At 39.1% G+C, this 17,631-nt stretch overlaps 1 protein-coding gene across 7 annotated transcripts in view; it reads right to left on the bottom strand.

The window, feature by feature from the left end:
- Positions 1-1,990: 1,990 nt before the first annotated feature.
- Positions 1,991-17,631, bottom strand: part of arhgef25b (Rho guanine nucleotide exchange factor (GEF) 25b) — a 30,528-nt gene continuing 14,887 nt past the window's right edge. For 3 of the 7 annotated variants that reach the window (XM_044348042.1, XM_044348045.1, XM_044348047.1), the window contains 15 exons: positions 13,612-13,946; positions 13,414-13,515; positions 10,072-10,199; positions 9,744-9,810; positions 9,447-9,550; positions 9,133-9,202; positions 8,225-8,314; positions 8,022-8,114; positions 7,277-7,327; positions 7,071-7,148; positions 6,621-6,812; positions 6,353-6,533; positions 6,064-6,257; positions 5,771-5,963; positions 1,991-2,910 (listed from right to left, as the gene is read on the bottom strand). In XM_044348042.1, coding sequence (XP_044203977.1) covers positions 5,793-5,963; positions 6,064-6,257; positions 6,353-6,533; positions 6,621-6,812; positions 7,071-7,148; positions 7,277-7,327; positions 8,022-8,114; positions 8,225-8,314; positions 9,133-9,202; positions 9,447-9,550; positions 9,744-9,810; positions 10,072-10,199; positions 13,414-13,515; positions 13,612-13,946 — 1,856 coding nt within the window. In that variant the 3' untranslated portion in view covers positions 1,991-2,910; positions 5,771-5,792. The remainder of the gene's footprint in view (positions 2,911-5,770; positions 5,964-6,063; positions 6,258-6,352; positions 6,534-6,620; positions 6,813-7,070; positions 7,149-7,276; positions 7,328-8,021; positions 8,115-8,224; positions 8,315-9,132; positions 9,203-9,446; positions 9,551-9,743; positions 9,811-10,071; positions 10,200-13,413; positions 13,516-13,611; positions 13,947-17,631) is intronic. The other 4 variants (XM_044348044.1, XM_044348046.1, XM_044348043.1 and 1 more) reach the window with 4 other exon arrangements.

Below are 17,631 nucleotides of genomic sequence, written 5' to 3'. Positions count from 1 at the left end.
TTTTGATAAAAAGTTTGCTATGGAAAACAAAAGTTTGTCTTCACATGAGAAACATCTACTAACTAGAAATGAATGAATACTGTGAGGAGTTGACTGGAAACCTCTCACCTCGTCAGGAAGGTGAGGGATGATACATACTGCCACAGAATACCACGATCAAAATAAGATACACACCTTAAATTGGTCCTCAGTCAGTCAGGGAGACACATTCACATCTACGGGAAATTTAGAGTCTCCATATTGACAGAGTTGCATGTCTTTGGATTTTGGGAGGAAACTCGCGTAAACAAAGGACCATGGCCAAGGAGCGTCCAGCTGTCCCGGTGGTTTAAAATGCATACTTTATAATCATAATGTCTTGAGTTTTATTCCAAAAGAGAACTTCTGTTGCATGTCATTCCCTGCCCTGAAGTTCTGTCTGCATTTTAGTTGCAAACTAAATATATAACTATATATAAAATGCAAAAAAACAACACCTAAGTAAAAGTCCTTCTCCAGTCAAAAATGTGTTTTTCTTCTTGTCCCTTCAGTTGGACATCTGAGCTTCACTGAGCAGAATGATGTAGATGCAGAGTTTGACACTAGAAGGCTGTTTTCACATTCATCTGCTGAAAGTGGAAAGTTTCTCTGTGCTCACAACTAGTTTGGAGCCAATTGTGGTCCAGTGTTTAACTTCCAGAGAAGAAGCATGAGACATCTTGCAACCAGCAGTAGGCTAAAACTAAAACTAGAAGAAGGAGTAGATGTGATTTTAAAGATTTTTAACAAGGTAATTGAACATTTTTGTGGAAAAAAAAACAGCCAAACACACAAACATTTATTATTCCAAGCAGAGGATTTTACACGTCTTAAAACATGACTGGAGGGGATCTTTAAAAATAAATAAAAACCAGGTTCAAAGTTCAAACACAGCATATTTACAAGATCTGTAAAGGTTTGCATGGTGTCCATGTTGAGCACAGCACAGAGGGAAGTACATATTAAGTGTTTAGGAGAGCAGAAATGTTGCATAAGACGTAGGCAAAGTTGTCAATAGTGGCAGTGTGAAAACATCGTGTGAGTCTCCAATCTCACTTGTATTACAGGAACGGTGCAAATGAATAATGGGCCTTTGGGACTTGATGTGTCATAGATACAGATCGCTCCTGGCCAAAACAAGCAGCTAAGATGCTCGCTGTGTTAAGGGGAATTTGAATGGGATCCAGGAAATCTTTCAGCTGGAGTGTTGAGGTGCTGCAGGCCTTTTAAAAATCCACGTGGGAGCACAGTGGCACATGAGGATACTGACAAGAGTTTTCTGTTTTTGTTTCCTGTGATGTGAGCAGCAAACCAGACTTTAATATAAGTTAGTCTGGTTTGAGGATACTTCATACTTCCTATTTAAAAAGGTTTTGTGCCCCTATTATTTCCACAGCTTGGAATAACAACTCATCTGTAATTTCATTAAATTTGTCTACAAATATAAATACTCACAATATAAAAATGTTGATATTGTTAAATTACAGAATTTCAAACTGACAATGTGATCCACTAATTCATAATTATGTGAGTGATCTTCTTTAACGTCTCCACTAGACACCAACAGCTTATCTGTTCTGACATACAGTAGATTTAGTACAAAGATTTGGTGCCATTTTCTGTTCATTTTTGAGAAGCCACTCAGACTTGACTTCTGCAAATAATTATAAACTTTTCAGTGTAGAAAGCTTCAACTTAATTAAGACAGTGGAGGCAAAGAAAGCCGTGAGTACACACTGCATATTATAACACACACAGACATTTTCATGGTTTCCTGTAAACAGGGGACTGTGAAATTGTTTCACGCTCAAAAACCTGTGATTGCATGATCAGTTATTCATTTCCTTCAGAGTTGTCACGGGTCTATTTCGATTTACGATACACAAACATGTAAAGAAAAAGGCCATGAAGTTTTATGCTGCATAGTGTAGTTAAGAAATGTGTTAGTTTCTGAGAAAAATGATAACCAGCATTTGAACAGCATTTCTCTTTAATTCTGTGTGTGTGTCAGCACATCACAATACCACAGAGTTACACTGATATGATCCCACATGAGATTATTTACATTCAAGATGACAGTTACAGATGAGCACCTCTGATTTATCTTTGTTCCCTTTTTCTTCTTTCTGCTTGATAATGATGTGTGCTTTGTGTGGGTTTGCTAATGTGTTTCATTCAGATAACAGTCTAACAATGGCAGGGTTAAAATAGCCCACCAAAGGGAAAACACAGCTATTTGCAAATCTGCAGGGTATGCACAGATGTACACAACTCATATAGATTCAGATCCCACTGTGAGGCTGGACTCTGCAGTCACCCGGTGGACTCAAGAATACATTTAAGTCATTTAAGGACACAGAGTATGGGATTTGAGCTCCCAGTTCTCTGGGGGAATAAAGTGGAATTGGTCCCTTATGAAAATATTATGCATTACAAAAATATCCATCAAGGAATTTTCAGTGGAAAAAGTAAGAAATCTATACATATACAATATGAAGTACAGTCTCTGTAGTGCTTAAAATCCTTATTTTCACACATTTAATCTCCTCTCTGTTATGAATATCTGTAGGCATGTGTATATGTGGCGTTTGCACACACACACACACACACACACACAAATGAAATCAATCAAACCAATATGATTATACAAGATCAAATCCAGATTAGCCTGCACCATAGTGGTATTTGAAGGAAATTCAAAAGGAAATCTAGGACAATATATTGAAGACAGAGACACTGAGGCCTTGATGACTTCTGTACAGGAGTGAAACAAACGATGCTGACAGAGCTCGCAGACTCGGCCGAGGCACTCTCACTCCAGAAGGGGAAAGTGAGTTCATGTGTCATCGGAGGTCATTACTGCTCGCTCTACTGGACACTGCCAGTCACACCCTAAGAGGACAGAAATGTATAAATTAAATAGTCACTCAAAATAGTATAAAGAACCAGTATTTAAAGGACCACTGTGTAGGATTTAGTGGCATCTAGCGGTGAGGTTGCAGATTGCAACCAACTGAATACGCCTCCCTTTCCAAGTGTGTAGGAGAACCTACGGTGGCTGTGAAACTCGTTTGTCCATTCTGGGCTACTGTGGAAACATGGCGGGCTCCGTAGAAGGGGACCCGCTCCCTATATAGATATAAAGGGCTCATTTTAAGGTAACGAAAACACAATGAGTGTTATTTTCAGGTGATTATACACTAATTAAAACATACTTTTGAATATTATATCCCATTTCTGCCAAATCTGTTCCACTAGATGCCGCTAAATTCTACACACTGCACCTTTAATATTTCTACTGTTGCACAAAAATTCAGTTTGTTCAAACAATTACATAAGGAGCTTTTGGTGATAACGCATTGTTGAGATTACTGATTAAAATTCTCAACATTCTGGATGACACTAAATGTAAATTAAATGTTCTATGTTACTTTTTGTTAATTACCAACACACAAAGCAAAGAAAAAAAACCCACCCTGTCATACAAAGTGTTCATCATTTCTAAGTCACCACAGGACAAAGCAATGTGATAAGAATAAAATAATTTGTGGTGTGAACCAACAAATAAATTCACATTACATTACTAAAAACATTATATATTGTAAATGATGAATTTTGTACAAACTTAGTCAAAATATGTTTAAAGCTGCATTAATTGATTTTTTTGGCCGCTTAGGGGCAGCATAACAAGCTGTAAATACAACACTGACATATTATCACCTTATAAAGTTTATATATCTGGATTGTTAGCAAACAAAAGTTGTTTACTCACACATCCAAAAGACACAGAGCAACATTAGCATTCATTTGAGGTTAGGTTGTGTTTCGGGTCACCTGACAAATGTAAGTTCAACATTTTCCCAACTTTTAGCTCTGCTTTGATCTTCACCAACTCCTAAAGTGAGTTTTAGCTGCTAAATGCTTCATTATGTTCACCAGCTACTTGCTAACTTTGTCCCTCTAGCATTTGGTGCTGGGCAGGTGGTGTTCAGTCGATTTATCATAACTTTTTCACTGAAAACAGCTACCTGACAGGTTGGCTACAGCTGTGATAGTGACCAACACAGTAAGACTCTAAAATGCTGCACAGAGCTGATGGGAACTGCAGAGTTGGATGATAATTCTCTGTGGGTTTGTCCCTACGAGTGACCCCCATCATATTATGGATAGTCATTTGAGTGACTGTTAAATATCGATTAGTCCAGCTTTATAAAATGATGGTATCATGTGAAAAAAACTACAATCTCAAGTGTGTGCTTTAACCTGATCCATATTGGGTTTTACTTCCACAGAAATATGATTATGCAGTTGTTGCACAAAGTGTCATATTGCTCAGAAACAGACATTAAGTGAGAAAATGCTGCTCCCTGAGAGATTAAACACCAGAGACAGAAAGATTATGGATGCGTAGGAAACCTGCATGTACTATTGGGCATGTGGAGCAGGATGGAAACAGTGCGGATCCAAAAACACAAAGAGGGGGAACAAGAGGACAAGAACCGCTGTGGAATCAGGCCAGATATGCACGTCTAATAAGAGCACTGTGATCAAGCCACTTCCTCCTCTCGGTGGAAGTCTGGGCGCATAAGATAAAACAGCAGGTCAGCAGCAGGTTTTCCATAAACTGGATGACAGAATGACTCTGGCAACAGATGAGGTCAACCAGGTTTGTAAATCCATGCAGAAACAACAACAGGATATTTGACAAAGGCAACCAGAGAGTCATTTCCCCTCATCACCAGTGATCATGACAACATCAGGCTGCTGCCAAAGAGATAACAGCTCCACCGATCTCATCTACACTATCTAAAATCCAGTGAATTTATTTGTACTCACAATAAATGCTGAATGGGGTAATTACCTATAACGATAGACCATAGACCACCTAACCTGGTAAATCTCACAGCTATATTACTTTATTAATTTTACAATCAGAAGTGGAGAGTAACAACCTATATTTACTCAACTACTGTCCAGTTTCCAGGTCCTGGGGGTTTATACTGGAGGTTAGGGTAAGGGTTTAGTTAGTATATTCATTCAGTAACACTTATAATGTATTTCATATGGAAATGTGCTTTTCATCATGTATCTGATGGTTGTAGTAAGTTGTGACTTTGCAGATAAAGTTATTACACACAAAACATAGAAATATGCTCAAAACGGTGCATTTCATTGTTTACCTAACAGAGTATAAAGAAGTTAGATTCAACATTAAATTGCTCATTAAATGTTAATGCATCTACTTTCCCTCAGAATGAGTATTTTTACTTTTGATACTTGAGTATATTTTGTGACTAAGAGTGCTTTACTTTAAGTAAAAATGAATCCATGTCTTTTAATTTTTTTGGATTATTGCATCTCGCCTTTATTGGATAGCAGCAGTTGAGATACGGCGTGCGACAAAGATCCACTAAACAACACAACTTTTACTTTTAACAGAGCATGTTTAAAGAGTAATTTAGTACCAGACTGAAAAACAGTATTTCACCGCCCAATCTGGGTGAAAGTTTAAATCAGTCGCACCGTCGACCATACCCAGAAGTGATGTCACAGTGTACTGACACACCCTGGAGTAAAACTTTTACATCACTGCAGCCAGGTGAGAATTTAATCACTGGAGTTAGTTCAGTTTCAAATAAAATAAAAACTGTCTGCATGGTTAGATACCACTTTAGGTATGCAAGGATTTTTTTTTTTTTTTGTAGTAATTTGAACCAACCCTTTACAATATGATGTTGCTTCTTCTACTTACAGGAAGAATAAGAGTACTCGTTTTACTGCTGTGTAAGGCCAGACTGATGCACCTGCGTGCTTTGCTGGCTGCAGGGAGGCAGGCCATTGGACGTCCCGCGGCCGTGTCTCACCTCAGGGCACAAACTGGGCTGCTTTTTCGAGGAAAGTGGAAGGTGAGGCTCTTGATGTGCCCCAGCACAAGGGCTAGAAACCTTAAGATATAAAATAGAAATCAAAGACAGAGTGAATGTTTACGATGTCGGAGAAAAGTATGGATGACGTAAGTGGAAGAGAGCGTTGATACAAACTCACCACTTTTGAGGCCGGGCTGTGTTGGGGCGGATGCAGTGAGGGCAGGGAGGTGTTGTAAGACAGCAGGCAGGGCTGCTGACGTCGGTCCATGGATGCCGAGGAGTGAGGTCGCAGGCCAGTTGGAGACTTCATGTTCCTGCCCAGGCTGTTTGACTTGCTTTCCCTGCGTTGGTACTCTATTGGAGACTGAAGGGCTACAGTGCCAAAGCCGAAAGGTCAAATTACTCAGATGCACCACACCAAACTCTTAAATCTGTAGTTTTATTGAGGAAACATTAGTCTCTGGTACCATTTAGGAAGTTCCTCTGAGTTTCTAAGATTTGGACCACGTCATCGAGCCAAGCCTGCTGTATTTCCGGAGATGATGCCTGCATGATGAAGCGTGTCACGCTGCTGTCAGTCCCGCGGGAGGTCAGGACTAGGCAGCATGGATCTTCCTCAGCGTGCTCCTCCACGCCCAAGCAGCTGACCTGCAGAGCATGCAGCAGATGTGTTGGACATTGAGAAGAAGCACAAAACAAACATGAAGAATGATTCAAACACAGTGATATTCTTACCTTTATGCTGTTTTTAAAGGTGTACCCTGGCAAAGAGAAGCCTTTTTTCTTATCAATTGGCTCACTGAAGATGACCAGCTGCTCAAACAGGAAGACCCGCCTCTCCTTGGCTCTGGACAGGAAGCCGCCTTCCTGTTCGCTGACAGAGAAGGTATCCTGCTGGAGCAGCTTCCCCTGAGCTGTGATTTTCCCCTGAAACATTATGTTCGTCACAGACATTGTGATAGCCTGTAAGTGTTTTTAATGCATTTTGTTGTTGTTGTTTTATTTTCCTGTTTGCATTTTCTTTTTTGTTTTATTTTCCTGTTTTCTATCTTGCACGTGTATGTTATGTTATTGTTTTTTGTGAAGCACCTTGTAACTCTGGTTTTGAAAGGTGCCACAGAAATAAAGTTTATTATTATTGTAAGTCACCTGGCACACATGATTACAGATAAAAAAGAATCTCACCTCAAAACCTTGGAGCCTGCCCACATTCATCATATCATTGCAGCGTTTAGGCACAAAACACATCACTTCCACCGCCCTCTGATGTAGGAAAGTAAACGGATGAAGCTCAATGAGTCAAAACAAGTTGCACAAACAAAGTTTACAGATTCAGACAGATTTAAAATGCCATTTTATATGTGTTTGTACATTCTGTAATGAGCTCGTACCTGCAGCTCCTCAACATCCCTTCCTGCTTTGTTGTAGTACTTCAAGAAGTCCTGAAGGTGCCAAACACAAGTTTATTTAGAGTTGTAGTGATTTTTAATAATAAAGAAGCATTTCCCTTTTTTATGCTGTAATTCTAAGAAAACTCGATGCAGTTCCGAAGCTGGTGGGAAGATCGGAAGGGAAATAACTTTTTATTTCAGAGCAAAAAGCTCCATAAATTTGATGTATGATCAGAGTTTCTTGTTTTCTTTTACATCTTTTACAGTTTTTTGGTTGCATGACAAATAAAATGTGTAATAAATAATGTTGAATTCTGTTACATCTACCCACTATCTTTGGATTTGAGACATTTCCTACTTTGTTAAACTGGAAGAAAATTAAATCTCAACTATGAGGGTCATTTTCAGTTTTAAGGAAACATGGGAATCCAATTTCCACATAAATAAAGTATTTCTTTTGTCTTTTATCATTGTGTACTCCACTACACACTTACTGTAAGTATATGTGTACATGTGTACACATATATAGATGTTTACTTTTATATTTGCCATGTAGCTCCACAACTTTTTATTTCTCATAGGTGACCAAATTTCCTCTTCCTCTAATTGTTCTGTTTTATAAGAACTTAAAATCCGTTCTGAAGCTCGACATGCTACTTGTTATCTGTTATTTGTTTGGAAACTTTTTTTGGGGAAAAAACAACTAATGTATAATGGGTAGCAACATGTAACAATGACAGCAAACCTTCAGCAGCAGCTGATACTTCATGATCCGCTGAACAGGTTTGATGAGCAGGTCATTGAGCTGCAGCCTGTGACCCAATTGCTGCCTGAGATCCTGTCGGGTGACAGAAAGGAGAGCAAGGTTTTAAATGCAAATTCAAAACAACACATGTGATGGGAGAAGATGAATGTAGCAATAAAGTTGTGATAGATTTAAGCCCTCACCTCAAAGTAGGTCTCAATGTACTCAGAGACGATGTGCTCTGACTTGGGTTTGTTCTGACAGTAAACAACATACATGTGAAGTCGTCGCTCCTGGAAATTTAAGACAGGAAGAGAGAGAGAAATCGTGTGACTGTCACTGTAAATGATGCACGTGTGTGTGTGTGTGTGTGTGTGTGTGTGTGTGTGTGAGAGACGGACAGAGAAGGAATTCAACTTGTGAGCTGTTCCAGATCAAGTTTTGTTGTGATCCCATTCCCCCCAAAAGTTTTTGTTAAGTTTTGTTAAATCAGTACAGAAACTTTCCCTCATTAAATAGTTCCAGTGGCTGACAAAGAATGATTTAATTTGCAGTGTCTTAATTAGGTTTGCTGCACCACGCTGACTCAAGTTGGATAGAGGAGCTGAGCAGAAAAAAAGTTGCAACCAATCAAAACAGCAATAGTTTATCCTCCTGCTAATTCATCTATTACTGTGTTTTATGTTTGTACTTTGTTTAGTTATAGAGATCTGGTTTCACTTTGACATTACATAATCTGTTTTTTCAATGTGCAGTGTAAAACGATAAAAAATGGGGGTGAATACTTTTAATAGAGCTCTTAGATCTCTAATTCCAGCTCATTTTCACACACAGCGTGGTCTCTACGGAGCATCTTGAACACTGAATGTCGGCTTTGAGAGTTCTTTAGTGGAACCAGAGTGATTACGAGACCTTTTATTCTGCAGCTGCACCTGCAAACAACTGATCTGCAAGATGGAGAAACATCTGGATGGCAGGGGACCAAAGGCTTTGCACAAAGCCAGAACTCTCTATGAGACGGCTGCAACCTTCAGACAAACTCAAAACACGCAGAGGGACTAAAAAAGAAACTTCTCATTAGCACTTGTTACTCACTGATCAATAGACTCACATGTTTGATGAAGAGCTGAGCCAAGCTGTCTGGATCACCCACACATTTCTCCAGCTCGCCCAGGAAATAGCTGTTTGACACGAAGCAGAAAAGGTCAGGCAAGAACAGTCATCCAGCCAAATAAACACACATGCACACACTCCCCCCCCCCACACACACACACACTCAGAGGCAGGAAACAAACAGCCACAGGGGGCATGACACACGCTGGACCATCATGAAACATGAGAAGCTCAGAAACAATAAGTGTAAACTGTTACAAAATTGTTCGAATTCAGCGGAACTGAGAGGTGAAAAAAACATTTCGGACTCACTCCTTATGCCAGTCATAGATCTGGTGGATGTTTCCAAACACAATCCTGTCCTTCCCCTTCATATCCTCTGGAACTCCCTGATTGGTCATAGACGCCATGTAGCCCTGTGCGCGCACACAAACACACACACACACACACACACACACACACACACATACACACACACACACACACACACACACACACGAAAAAAGACAACTTCTCTTTCAGTTTAAGACATGAATGTTGGAGAATGAATTATTTCTTGTATAAATGCAGTGAGTGGATTTTTTTGAAGCTTTGAAGCGAGACACACACCTGCACTATGAGTCCAAGATCTTCCACATACAACCTTTCAGTCTCTATTAGCTCTGTCAGCACATATCTGAGAGAGAGAGAGAGAGATTAAAACAGCAAATAAAGCATAATCAGAAAGAGGAATTATCACTTACATTCTGGCAAAATGAATTCAGAAATGTACACGTCTGGCAAAGATATAGTTTGACATGTTGGGAAAGAGTTAGATGAACATTAATACCACATAAGAGATGTAGTAATCTTCTCATCTAACTCACAGTAAGAAAGCAAACAAACTTATTTCCCAAAATGTAGAACTATCCCTTTAAATACAGAGGTCAACACCTACATGCTCTTCTCTAAGGCCATGTTTCTCTCCTCCTCGCTGTCCACTGTAGCAGACCACTGACTCCCTGAATCATCAGTCACAGTACAGCTGTCGTCACCTTGGAGAGTGTTGATGCTGGATTTGTGGCTCTAAAATTAAAAAAAAAAAAAAAAAAGAAAATACAGCTTTTGGTAAGCAACATCATAACATATTACGTAAGAGGAGAAAGTCAGTGAGTTGTCCAAGTACATTTACTCAAGTTGTACTTTACTCGAATATTTCCATTTTCTGCTACTTTCAACTCCACTACAGTTCAGACAGAAATATAGTACTTTTTACTTGTAAACTTCCTTTACATTTATTTTACATCCAGACTGTAGTTACCTTTTGGCTTTTACAAACTTTTTGGCTTATGACTTCTTATAATGAGCAGTGTATTGTCTGGACTTCTCATTTAAAGAGGTAACAATATCCAGTATTTCACAAAAAAAAGCCAATATCGGACAAAAGTCCAAAAAATGAATAGAAATGTTTGTGGCAAAACATTGTTTTTTCTTCTTTTTGTGACCCAAATGCTACTTAAGCATCGATGTACCAATATTAACAATCTAATGAGGTAAAATGTAGTGATACCTCAGTCACAGGAGCCATTTTACTGCAAAATGAGTTCTTTTACTTTTGATACATTTTGCTGAAAACACTTTTGCACGTTTACTTGAGTAGTGTTTTAAATGCAGGCCTTTTACTTGTAATGGAGTGTTTTATATACATACATTATTTTACTGGTAGTTTTGCTTAAGTAAGGGATCTGAGTACTTCTTCCACCACTGGTGAAACACTTTGGTGTCGTGAAGTCTGACCACTGGCGCATCAGCCAGACACATTTAAATCATTAAACGTCTTCTGCAGCATCCTCTGACCTGCCAGCACACATCTGTGGAAAAATAAGGAGACGAGCTGGGCTACGGACTTGTGTCTTATCCTGGGGAACTCATCAGTTGGGCAATTTCGTTGATCCTCTCGTTGGAAAGTCATGCCACCCTAAATCCCTGAGTAGTAACCTGAGAGTAATAAGTACTTTTTAATGTCTCTCCTTGCTGCTGCTGAGGAGATTTGTGGAGCAAATATATTAGAAAAGTAGAATTGAGCCTCATGGATGAAGGCGAATAAAGAGCAACATTTGTACAATTTAGGTCATATAACAAGTTGGGGTTAAATAAATGGAGAGCTGTTATATAACAAATATCACTCCTCACCTAAAAGCAGTATAATCTAATGTGAATTTGACTGTAATCCTCTTGACATACTGTAGTCTCACCACATTTTGTTCCCTACCTCAGTGCTCTGGATGATAATCCTTCTGTGTGAGTCAGTTTGTAGGTCAGATATGCACTTTCTGTTGATTTTAACTCTTTTTTTACCATTTTTTTTCTGGGGACAGTCTTTTTTTGATTCTCTCTCTCTCTCTCTCTCTCTCTCTCTCTCTCTCTCTCTCTCTCTCTCTCTCTCTCTCTCTCTCTCTCTCTCTCTCTCTCTCTCTCAGTGTCAACTGTTCACATCCACACCCAGCAGACATCCTGACTATGAAAGCCATCTGAGGTTGATTCAAACTCCATCTCCACTCTGGCTCTGATCTGCATGACAGGAGCAATTAAAACTGCAGAGCTTAGCTTGGTCACTGCTCTAAATGTTCCCCTCTCAACAGATAAAAGTACATTAGCTCCTCTGAAAACCATTACGAAGTTAAAGGAATATAGTAGTTTGGCATTTTGGGAAATTTGCTTATTTGCTTTCGAGAAAATTGATGCCATGCTCACGTCTTTCTGGCAAATATGCAGCTGGAGCCTGCAGCCAATTAGCTTAGCTTAGCACAAAGCCTGTAAACAGGGGTAAACAGCTAGATTGTCTCTTTCAACGGTAAGAAAATCTGTCTACCAGCACCTCTAAAGCTCACCAATTAACACGTATCTCGTTTGTTTGATTTTTGTGCAGATTGAACAAGAAGAATATTCAACATATTTAGGGAACTTTAGAGGTGCTGGTACAAGATTTAGACAGAGCCAGACTAGCTGTTTCCTCTTGTTTCCAGTCTTTCTACTGAGCTAACCTAACTGGCTGCTTCATATTTAGCATACAGATAAGAGAGCGAGTAAGTGTGTTTTCAAAAATGTCAAATGATTCTTTCAAAAGAGACAATGAGGCCTTCTATTTACCCTAACCCGGGAAGGACAAGAATAAAGAGTTAAGAGCCAAAGTAAATATAAAGCTGCAGGTGTCTTTGGAATAATATTGTCCCAAAAGACCCTTAGATTTGGGCTGAAAGTGAGAACATTCATATATCTTGCAGAACAATGTACTTGACAGGTAAAAGACTTGTTTAAACCCTCTAAAAGATTCTTCTTATGTAAAGCTTATGAAACCCAACCCTGTCATCCTTGGAGGAGCACTGTCCATCACATCCACACATCTACAGGCCTGCTTCGCACCTTGCCTTTAGGCCTCTTCTTCTAATTTTGGCTCAACCCCAACCCTGACCCCATTTCAGCCTGTTACAGGCTGCTCGGCTAGTTGATTACTTCCAGATGCCGTCTAGAAAAGCCCACAGGATTGATTCCACTCTACAGGACCTTTCAGAGGATACTCAGTACAGTGTAGGGTTACTAGAAAGAAGCGGTGTGTGCCTGTGCTCCCCAAACATGTAGCAAAATGTGAAAATATTCTCTATTTATTTGGCGTGTGCATATATAAGGCCTTTTACATGCTAATACAACTGAACAGGAGGTCGAGGAACGTATGCATGTTTGTAATTCATAGTTTGAGTGTGAGTTCTCTTTTGTGTTTCAATCATTTAGACATCATTAGCTCATGAGAGCTGTGTTACAAAAAAAGGGTTTGTTGATAAGAGAGGCTTCACTGAAAGAGTTAAAATAACTGTGAGGGGAGTGAAGAATTTAGTGTTGAGAGCACATTTGACTTTGCATAATTCAAACAATTCACTTGTGTTTTTCTCTGGTCGTCTAATTTAATCATATGTTCTCATCAGTAAAAAGTACAATTTCAAACGATGCATAATTTCATATTGTTGCAACAATAACTTGAATGTATTACGAGTCGTTCCCCAACTGTTTTTGCACCATTGATTATTTTTATATTGAAAATGTTCTTGTAAAGGTTAAAAATTTGAATTTTATAACACACAATGGGCCTTTTATCTCCCCTACAACATCCAAAGAAATACTCTTGGTTTTGTTTTCAGCTTAGCTAACTACCAACAGTGACTGCAATCACTTTAAAATCAGTATCCTGTTTAAGTATTTACTGCACAAGAGTAGAAAAGGATATAATACAGAATTGAGACATTACTAGACTCTGTGTGTCTCTGCCTTGCAGGACGTCAGATAAGTGGCTCTGACCGGAGGGCTGTGCAGGAGGAGATGCTGGGCTCAACACACTGTCTTTACACACCTGTATAATAAAAAAAAAACAATGGGCATCACAAACAGGCATAAAAAGTGTTTCCTCAGAATGAATAAATGTATACATTAAGTTGAAATCTCTCACGCTCACTGTGTCTCGGTCTTCAGAGGGGAGGATGGTGTAGTTGTCGTGCTGTTCCAGGGACCTTGGTTGAGCTTCGCCATGGGAAAGGAGCGATGGCGGCTGCCTCCCATCTGACCTGCACATCTGCTTCTCCGCTTTCCCCGCTCCTCCTCTGGCATCAGAGCTGAGCTTGCGGACAGGATTGGTGAGCCATTTCTTCAGGGCACTGACCGGGTGCCGTGATCCTCCAGACGAGGTGTGTGAGCAGGGGCTGGAGTTGCCTGAGGCCTGATGGGGCACAGAGCCCACTGATGGGGTAATACTGCCGTCACTGCCCGCCGCTGAGTACGACTCTGCTGCAGAGAGAGAGAGAAAGAGAGAGAGAGGGAAAAGGATTGGGTTAAAGTACAGCAGCTAATTGTGAGGTTGATCCTCTCAGGTCAGATGCTGCAGACAGATTTCTGCACAAAAATGTTCAATTTCCTGCGTTAAGCCCAAACTGTAATTTTAGTAGCTGCAGCTACTGTACCCACCGGTCCTAAATTATTATAAACACAAAAACAGATCAGCTCTCACAAAGAAGGTCTCAAAAATATAGGTGGAAATAATTTAATTTTGACTGCATACATCTGTCACACTGAAAAAAGAAAATTACAGGTCACACAATCTACATAACTGCCCGGCTCAAAATATATGCGCAGCATTTTTTATGCTTTTTTAATGCAGTTAAAATAAAGCATAACAGGGTATAGAAAATCTGCTGTGGAGGAACTATATAGGTAAGCTGAGTGCACAGACATAGCAGAGTAGGACAGTAGTGCTAAGGTATTTTAACTGTTTAAAAAACAAAACCTTGAATCTAAATAGGAGGTGAAGTTCAAATCACCAATCTCTCAACTACAAGACATGTAAAACAAGACATATTTAAAATAACAAAAATCAAAATGCCCAGATTAAAATCCTGGTATTTAAAAAAAGAGACTATATGGAAGATTTAAAGTGTAACAACAATAAAAGCACAAACTCATTCGAGATACTTAAACATGTTTGACTATTTGACGCAGCGCACAATGCTGAATCTATTGTGCACACAGTTCTGTTCCCAAAACAAAGTACTTTGTTAAGAAGGAAGTTATTGTGCTGCTGACCAGAGCGTCACACTGACAGACTATTTATTCAATCATTTAATTTTACTTTGTTATGGCGGAAGAAGTACTTCAGTAAAAGCAGCAATACAGCAATGTAAAAATATTCCACAGCAAGTAAAAGACCTGCATTCAGAATTTTACTTATGTTTTGTTTTTTTTAAGATTATTTTTTTAGCGCTTTTTGCCTTCATTGGACAGTTATTGGAATAGAGGTTGATAGGAAACAAGGGGAGAGAAAGAAGGGTATGACATGAAACAAACATCTCTTGCTGGACTTGAGCCGTTGTGGATATGTGGCAGGTGCAGTAAAAGTTCAGCTACCGGGGAAGTCACAGAGTTTTACTTATGTAAAAGTATGTAAGTAAAATGTACTTAAAGGACCAAAAATGTGCAGAACTATGGTTTCATTCATTTATCTTTATTGATGCTTTAAAATATAACAAGCATTTAATGTTGCCGTTCAATGTGGACCTTTTTTTATTTGCAAAATATTATACCTATCAAATAAATGAAGTACAATATTTCCCTCTAAAATGTGGTCTAACATACCAAATTGAAATACTCAGGTAAAGTGCAACTACCTCAAAATTGTACTTAAAGTAAGGACAATACTTAAAAGTAAATTTACTTTTCCCCATTGGATGTTTATTTGTTTCTTTCTCCATTACACCCCATTAAAACGTGCATTGGGCTATAATGTCACATGATTAAGACACAGTTAATTTTGTAAGCATTGAATTTTCACATATAACTTAATTATTGAATGAAGTATTTAATGGATAAAAACTGGAGTGATTTTTCCAGTCCTCTGCGTGACCTAAGGTCAGTGATGACGCCTGAGCTCATCATTTCTGTAGTGAACTGCCCTCATTCTCAGGCTGAACCAACACTGGAGCTGATACCCTTTTATGCCACAGCTGGATTTTGTTTCCAGCTTGAAGTCTCTTGACTATGGAAACTGGTACCTAATCCTCAACCACACTGTTTTAATCAAGCACCCTAACATTAACATTTCACTCTGTTCTGCTGATCGTAGCAAAGTGGAATCTTTTAGGAGCCCCATTTTGTCGTTTTGGACTCTTCCCAGAAGCCACTATTCCCTGTCAGCACATTTATGTAAGCTGTAATCATAATAACAAGCTTTCAAGAAGCCAGTGAGAATCTGGGTCAGACATTTGCCAAAACTGTCTGATACAGCCATTAAAAAAGACACCATATGGACAGTAAAATACTAAATAATGTATTTTTCTTCTTGCTCCATTCCAGACCTTTTATTTCATCTTATGGTGTAAAAGTGGTGTCCAGCAAAAATCCCTAAAAGCAGTATAATACACATATATCCAGTTCACCGTTCACAGCATTATCTTGTTTTTAATGATTTTATTTAAATATATGCATACTCATCATGTTACTGTGTTGATAGCTTGAGTTGACTGTGAGGCAAATAGTTGTTCTCCTGCAAAGCAATGAAATAAGACTGTAATAAAAACTAATTCATTGCCTTGTGCTTCAGTGTCATGCAGTAAACGACTGAAACTCATTTCTGTAATGGGATGATTTAGAGGAAAGTGTATGTGTGTGTGTGTGTGTGTGTGTGTATGTGTGTGTGTTTGAGTGATAGAGAGAAAGAAAGAGAGTGTTTGTGTGTGTCTGGTGGTTCTTGGGCGGGAGGGTTGAACCAGTGGACAGTTCGGACACTTTGCTTATTTTCCAAATGAATCTTATCAAAAGTTATGCTGACCAAGAATAATAAACCAGTTTAGGAAAGAAAAATAAGTTAGAAAATGTGGAATTTAAATGATAAACGAAAAATAATTGGTGGAGAAGGAGACAAAAGGTGAAAGTAACACAGCTGCAAGATGTTGTTTGTTGCCAAACAAGGCTTGAAGTCTACACACGCTAGAGATTTGAGCTAAATACTAAAGTCAGTATGCTAATGTGCTCACAAACACAAAAATTAACATGCTGATGTTTAGCAGTTATAATGGTTACCATGTACACTGTCTTAGTGTGGGTGTTAGCCTGCTAACATTTGCTAATTAGCACAAAACACAAAGTACAGGGCTGATAGGAATGTCATTGATTTTACAGGTATTTGGTCACAAACCAAAGTATTGGACAAAATAATATTCAAGTCAAGGAATCACAAGTTATTTCAGTTCATCCTGAGTGGATCATGAATGTTAGACCCAGATTTCTAGGCTATCCATCCGATAAACCACAAACGTCAACCTCACGTGGCGCTAGATCACCAAAGTCAGGAGGATTCATTTTCTGCAAGATGTGAAATTTCATGGCAGTACATCCAAAAGGTGTTGAGTCTGGACCAGAGTGATGGACCAACCGACTACTATACATTTTCACCGTAGAGCCATGTCGCTAGCATGGCTAAGCTACAGCACAAACTGAGGTTTTTGAATCAAATCTGTTTGCAGTTTTTTCTCTCCTGTGATTCCCGTCACGTTTCACAGAAGTTACAACATAAGATAATACTCTAAGAGTAAGATATCAGATTGGCTTCACCAAAAATGTCTTTCTAACCGTATCCTCAATATGGCACCCATATTAGAAAAAAAACAAAAACAAAATCAGTTGGTGCAAATATACATATGCCCCCAACACACACACACACACACACACAATGTATGTTATCACCCTGAGCACGGACAGCCATCTGGACTCCTTGTTTTTTTATCTGTGATGCTGCTTTCAAGGTCAGGTCACACAGGACCTCTCACATCTCACCATCTGTTGAAACAATAAGTACACCTTACTGCAGCTGAGATGCAGGTTTTTCTACAAACTCATCAACGTTTCCTCTGAACTGACCCTTAATGGTGTGTGATGGTCACTGTGACATCCAAATCACCGCCAAACTGAGCGACTCAGCTTC

This window comes from Thunnus albacares, chromosome 4 (genome assembly GCF_914725855.1).
Source record: "Thunnus albacares chromosome 4, fThuAlb1.1, whole genome shotgun sequence".
NCBI lineage: Eukaryota > Metazoa > Chordata > Actinopteri > Scombriformes > Scombridae > Thunnus > Thunnus albacares.
Note: the sequence above shows the minus strand (reverse complement) of the source record. Positions and strands in the feature narration are given on the sequence as shown.